Source organism: Coregonus lavaretus (assembly GCF_964263955.1).
Source record: "Coregonus lavaretus genome assembly, chromosome: 16".
Lineage (NCBI taxonomy): Eukaryota > Metazoa > Chordata > Actinopteri > Salmoniformes > Salmonidae > Coregonus > Coregonus lavaretus.
This window is the reverse complement of record NC_140003.1, coordinates 7404626-7411602: the sequence shown is the minus strand read 5'-3', so window position 1 is coordinate 7411602 and position 6977 is coordinate 7404626. Positions and strand designations below refer to the sequence as shown.

Sequence of the window (6977 nt, the reverse complement as noted above, 5' to 3'; positions counted from 1 at the left end):
AAAAAGCAAATTAATTATTTAAAAATAATACAACGTGATTTTCTGGATTTTTGTTTTAGATTCCGTCTCTCACAGTTGAAGTGTACCTATGATAAAAATTACAGACCTCTACATGCTTTGTAAGTAAAAAAACATGCAAAATCGGCAGTGTATCAAATACTTGTTCTCCCCACTGTATTTATTATATAAATCATGATTTGGTGGGCTATTTTATGTTAAGGACATATCTGGTGGAAAGCGTCACTACTCACATTCTGAAACTTTTTTTAGATTGTCCCTGCCAAATAAACGTAATATCGCCTATTCAGTTAAGCTAAACAAAGATAAACAATCCTGAAACACAGATTTTACATGGAGTACAAGTAATGACAGAGGGAGTCAAAATCACACATCAATGTTTAGCCTGGTCTGATGGTGTGGTCATGTGGTGTATAACCAGATGTCCCGAAGCAGTGCTTGAAGTTACAAATAATACGGTTTTATTCTCTATTCTTTACAATTCTAAACTTTGGTGAAAGGTGAAGTGGAGCAATAATCAAAATCAAACCATTTGCCTTTAGGGCTTGAATATCATCTATATGATATATAGGTTAAGGCTCTCCGCCACCAAATCCTACTTCTGCCTCTGAATCCTCACTATGTTCTCCTCTACGGAGTCCTTTACTATATAAACGTAATGATGACAATGTCCCTCTTCTGGCTGAAGTGGTTACAGCGGTCCTCTTTTGCTAAGTTCCAGGCTGGGTCCATGAGGAAGATGAGAGACAGCTGTGAGGTTGACTTTAGGCCCACCCCTCCAGTTTTGAATGAAAGCTGCTTGTTCATTGGGCTGACGGGTGCGTTGCTCTGGAACTCCTTTCTCTTCTTTCTTATAGTGCCGTCCAGACGTACAAACTTGAAAGCCTCCTCCCTAGAGACCAACCATACAGACACAGAGAGGGAGAGATTCACAGACACAGAGGAAGAGAGAGAGAGAGAGAGAGAGAAAGAGAAAAAAATATATGAGCGATGTCCATAAACAATATTTGAAATGTGTTTTATGTGTATGTTACCTGAGTGAGACCTCCAGTAGAGTGAGTTAGTGTGTGAACTGAGAGACACCCAGACCTGATGGTGCCATCCTCACAGCATAGTCTGAGTCCCATGTGGCTCAGTTGGTAGAGCGTTGCGCTTGTAACACAAGGACTGTGGGTTTTGGCCAGGAACCAAAAGGTCGCTGGTTAGAATCACCGAGCTGACTAGGTGAAAAATCTGTCAATGTGCCCTTGAGCAAGGCACTTAACCCTTATTGCTCCAGTAAGTCACTCTGGATAAGAGTGTCTGCTAAATTACTTACATTTAAAATGAGCAGGCTAGACATTAGAGTCAACATTGAACTGAACCAAATAGGCAACAATTGTCTTTGTAAACACTTGTGACTCGTTTCAGGAAACTAGGCAGGAACCTTCCCGCTAGCCATGAATGGCTGAGATAATGGATAGGCTGGACATGCGGAGAGATGAGTTCGGATTGGTCTGCCATGTAGCATGCTTCTGTCTATATCATCAGCTGCTCAGTATGTGTAGGTAATCCTTTCTAACGCAGCTTTTTTGAAAGATATCACAAAGAACTGCAAAAGTGTTGCTCTCCACTTTCTGAAGGACCAAGTTTTGAAATCAGTGGTATGCCTGGTGGAAGCACAGTTTGATAGCTAAGGAGATGGAGAAAATTCTGCCGTTTGATTGCACATATGCAGAGAGATTCGAAAAGAGAACACACAGAAGGTTGTTTTATAAAACACCTGTCTCCGGACTACATCTTCAAATTAAGGGCAATCATGGCATCCGTGACAGAGCGGGAGAAGCTTCCATCCATGTATACAGGTAACAGAGTCTAGCTAGCGACATAATCAGATATTATATGTTTCTAATTTTGTCAGAAAGTCGTTTCCTTTTCAAGTTAAAGCATACTGTTAGATATATAGCTAAAGTTAGCTGGCTGGCTCACTAGCTAACGTTACGTGTATGATCTGTGTAGTAATATTATTCGTATCTCAGAGCCATTTGCATTGCTAGTTATAGCCTAACGTTAGCTAGCTAGCTAACATTGAACCCGGTTGGTTAGCTACCTGCAGATTCATGCAGGGTAGTAATGATATGAGTTGGGATTATAGTTCATTGTTTAGCTAGATAGCTAGCTACATGTCTAAACAAAATACTCCACTATGCAAGTAACAATTTAAATGTACAGTTTACAACTTCTGTATCCTATGCATGTGACAAATACACTTTGATTTTATTTGATATAGTATGTGTTTACAAGAGACGGTAATGTGAAGAACAACATGACCTGCACCAAAGTCAATTAGGATATAACATTAGGCCAAAAGAGACAGTGTCCAAGTTCTAACATTCTCCGGTAGAATGCCCTGCTTTATTTCGTCACACTCACCACCGTAAGCTATTTTCTGTAATTGGCTTGCCATTAACTTGTAAAAAAGTATCTTGTTGTGAGTTTATTTTCCTGTAATAATGAATACTAATGAACTAAAGTGAAAATGTCAGCTATATGATGTGGTCATTATTTGAACTGGCTGGCCAGCTAACTTAACATTATCTAGCAAGCTAACAAGCTAGAAACGAACCAAAACATTGTTTAGAAAGTTGCTTTTAGTTGCCTGGTTTGCTAGATTGACATATACTAAATTCATTTTAAACAGGTATTTTTATTGGTGTTAAAATACACCAGTTATGCTATTTTGGACCACCTGGCTGCTTTTTCTGTTTATACTTTTTCATAATGACAACGACAAGTTTGATATCGGACGACAATAGAATGTTTATGATGTCACTGTGACAACTGTCGATAGACGTAGTATAAACCAGCCTTTAGTCTTGAAATCTTTGGTTGTTTAGTACATGGCCTCACATGTGAATCCTTAAAGAGATGGGTGTGGCTAAGGCTTAAGAGGGTGTGAACGATGCTGAATGGGTGTAGACAAAGAAGAGCTCTCCAGTAGGTGTACCAAAACATTCAATGGCCATTTTGTCAAAAGGGGGGTTACAAGTTTTTCAACTTTCAAAGCAGAATTACTTTCCCATTGTTCCTCAACTGTACTGTATGATATACCATCGAGCCGGTCGGTCACATATTGATTATGCACCCAAATGGGAATGAGGTTGGGCCCTCCTACAAATGTTTTAGTGAAATATAATACATACAATTTAGCAGACACTTCTATCCAAAGCGACTAACAGTCATGCGTAAATACATTTTTAAGTATGGGTGGTCCCGGGAATCTAACCCAATATCTGGGCGTTGCAATGCTCTACCAAGATGCATGACAGGGTTATAAATGCTTTGTGAAGCCTCAATTTAATAGGATTTATAAGGCCTTTATTAAGCAGTGTTTATGCCACCCTTTATAAAGCACAGGTTTATGTCATATTTGACACAGTTGCTTATGTCACATTTGACATTGGCGGTTATGTCACACAGTTATGCCACATGTATGAACCCTTTATAAAGCATGACATACATTTATAGATTATTTGTAACACATTTATGTAGTGTTTATGAAGGCTTTATGAAGGCTTTATAAGCTGCACGGCATTTAAAGCGTGACCCAGCCTAAAAAAAACGAAGGATAAAAAACCAAGCTATCATGAATGTAGTAATTCAGCAAGAAATTAATTCATTTACACACATACATTGGTATTCAATAGGCATTGTTATTGCTACAATAACCTCACTGCAATAGGGTTTCCTATGATCTACTAGTACAGGTCCTTCCTCTTATGCATTTCCCTGGTAAAGGCCACAGCATGTTCTATAATTCTAGATATAGTCTGAAACCAGCCTCTCTTATAATAATAATAATAATATGCCATTTAGCAGACGCTTTTATCCAAGGCGACTTACAGTCATGCGTGCATAATTATTATTTTTTGTGTATGGGTGGTCCCGGGGATCGAACCCACTACCTTAGCGTTACAAGCGCCGTGCTCTACCAGCTGAGCTACAGAGGACCAGAGAACAGTGACAGAAATGCTGTTTGTAAACATATTAAGGTGCTGCATTTTTTTTAAAGGACTAAGGTGGTCCTTTCTGATTAAATGAACGTGTAACAAACGGTTTTAGTGACATTACCTGTTGTTAACATTCTAATTGAACTGCTCAGAGTAGGGTTGTGAGACATCAGTAATGCGTAAACCTTTTCTCCCTGTGAGTAAATATTAAAAAGCTTTCAGGCAGCATGAACGACATGACAATATTACCCTGTCAGGACATTATGAAATAACCCATCAGCATTAAATCATATGAAAAGCAAAGTAGCATAAGGCTTTGTCACCATCAGGGCTGAGTGATTGTTGTTGTGAAGTCAACTGCATAAAATCTAGAAAATAAGAAAACACTATTCATTTGTTTGACTGAAAGGCTCTTTCTTTCTTTATGTCTCTAGGAGTCCCATTCAGTTCTTCTCTCAGCTTCTGGGATGACAGACCAGTTAGGTGATTGGGTCCCTATGGCCAGCCAGTTAAAATCATCCACCTGGTTCCAGTTGTTCCTGTCCCGGTCCAGACCAGACACCTTAAAGTCCTGGTCCAGACCTGTGTAGGACCAGGCAAAAGGGGCGAAGCGCACCCCTTGACAGTCTTCTATGATGGCGCGGCTGGTGACGTGCAGATAGACCTGTGTGTCGGTGGTGTGGTGCGTCCGTAGCTGCTGACAGGGGAAGGAGAGGGTGCTGCCAGTGCAGTGGTCCACGAATACAGAGCTGGAGACCGGCCCTGAGAAGATCTCACAGTTCTGGACGTGTTTGATGTGGACGGTGCTGGGGGAGCCCAGGAGTCTGACCTTGCAATTGGTCAGGTGGGTCAGGAGAACATCCTGTTGTTTGATCTCCTCACCTGACTTGGTCAGCACCTGGCACTCAAAGTGGGAGAAGCCGCACTGCTCTGGGGGGCTTATGGCTCCGTCCACTTTAGTTCGGCCAGAATCCTTAGGCGTTACAGGTGGCGCTGGGTTCGCGACAGGTGGATCTACTTTGGGTGCATTTGCTGCGCGCGACCTAAAGGAGAACTTCTTCTTGGGGATAATCTCGTCTCTCTTCTCGGCAAGAGAGTTCTGTAGTTTCTGGAGCGCCATCTGTGCCTGTCTCAGCTCGTACTGCGGTAAAAACACCATGCTATCGTTAAGAAACTTCTGGAGCTGTTGTGCTTTAGTAGTCACATCCTCTAAGGTTTGGGTGGCCAGGGCGCGGTCAGTAGCCCCGGAGCAGCCAGCCAGTAACTTCTCGATAGCCGCCCTTTCGCTGCCGAACGTCGCGGTGAAGAACCCACTCTTCTCCTCCGTGACAGACTGGCTCTTTTTCTCCTCTTTCTTTCTCTCCACGTCCTCGAGCCTATCCTGTTCCCGTTTCAGCATCCTCTCGGGGATCTTAACGCCGAACTCACTAGGACCAGAGTCCCCGTTTCGCTGACAAATACCACTCTCCACATCCATGTTTTTGCTTATGTTGTTTGATGGACGCAGGTACAATCTGATCAAGTTTGGACACACCTACTCATTCAAGGGTTTTTCTTCATTTTTACTATTTTCTACATTGTAACCATAATACATTTGAGATTTTAGATTCTTCAGAGTAGTCACCCTTTGCCTTGATGACAGCGTTGCACACTCTTGGCATTCTCTCAACCAGCTTCATGAGGTAGTCACCTGGAATGCATTTCAGTTAACAGGTGTGCCTTGTTAAAAGTTACTATACTATATATTCTCATCCACAATGTAACACAATATAGCATTTCCAATGGTAAAATACTAAGGAGAAAATCTCAAATTTAAGAAGGTATTGTGAGATGAACAAAATGCACACTTTACAATTGCAATGGTGTGCCCTTTTATTGTTAAAACTCTTTAATAATAATAATATGCCATTTAGCAGACGCTTTTATCCAAAGCGACTTACAGTCATGCGTGGATACATTTTTTTGAGTATGGCTCATTGTTACAGAACTTTGTTCTTTTGAGAGACCCGTGTCCCTGGACATGTGAACAGACCTCAGTGTTCTATGGCCCTCTATGCCATGTTGCTGAGTCAGGGGTTAGTACAATGGGGTTCACAGGTATAAAAAGAAAGGTTTTAAACCAGTAGGATAACAGTTCCACAGCAAGAGCAGCAGCAGAAGCACAGAGAGACGAAATGACCTCCACCGGCATGAACATGAACGGCAGAATCACCTTCTACGAGGACAGGAACTTCCAGGGTCGTTCCTATGAGTGCAGTAGCGACTGCGCTGACATGTCCTCCTACCTGAGCCGCTGCCAATCCTGCAGGGTTGAGAGCGGCTGCTTCATGGTGTACGACCGCCCCAACTACATGGGAAACCAGTGGTTCATGAAGAGGGGAGAGTACCACGACTACCAGCGCATGATGGGAATGACCGACATCAGGTCCTGTCGCATGATCCCCATGCACAGAGGATCTTTCAGGATGAGGATCTACGAGAGGGAGAACTTCGGAGGTCAGATGCACGAGATGATGGACGACTGTGACAACATCATGGATCGTTATCGCATGAACAACTGCATGTCCTGCAACGTTATGGACGGCCACTGGCTCATGTATGAGCAGCCCCAGTACAGAGGCAGGATGATGTACATGAGGCCTGGAGAGTACAGAAACTTCAACCAGATGGGCATGGGCATGAGGTTCATGAGCATGAGACGTATCAACGAGTCCTGTTACTAGATATAGCTTTTACTGATGCAAATACGAGAAGCCATTGAATAAAAACATTGATAAAAAGTAAATAAAAAAGAAATAAAAAAAAGTTGTGATGATGACAAATACTTTACTCGGTAAGGTCACTCCTATAGAATTTTATGGTCACTCCCACTAAGGCCAACTTTGAATGGTTGATATCCCAGGCTTATATGTGCTGTGTGTGCAATAACCTGGGGATGACGTTACACCAGGGTTCTTCAATTCCGGTCCT

General features: G+C 42.2%; 1 protein-coding gene and 1 pseudogene across 2 annotated transcripts; one reads left to right on the top strand and one right to left on the bottom strand.

Annotated features, from left to right (window-relative positions):
- Nucleotides 1–3923: 3923 nt before the first annotated feature.
- On the bottom strand, nt 3924–5496 carry LOC311143971 (tubulin-specific chaperone C-like). The gene has a single exon (XM_084179879.1). The coding sequence runs from the start codon at nt 5482–5484 to the stop codon at nt 4438–4440; it is 1047 nt and encodes a 348-aa protein (XP_084036005.1). The 5' UTR covers nt 5485–5496; the 3' UTR covers nt 3924–4437.
- Nucleotides 5497–6050: 554 nt separating this feature from the next.
- On the top strand, nt 6051–6730 carry LOC311144159 (gamma-crystallin M2-like; annotated as a pseudogene). The gene has a single exon. The product of its transcript is annotated as a gamma-crystallin M2-like (transcript).
- Nucleotides 6731–6977: the final 247 nt, after the last annotated feature.

Excerpts from the sequence above, each read along its gene's own strand:
- LOC311143971 (XM_084179879.1), bottom strand. The coding sequence starts at position 5,484 with ATGGATGTGGAGAGTGGTATTTGTCAGCGAAACGGGGACTCTGGTCCT.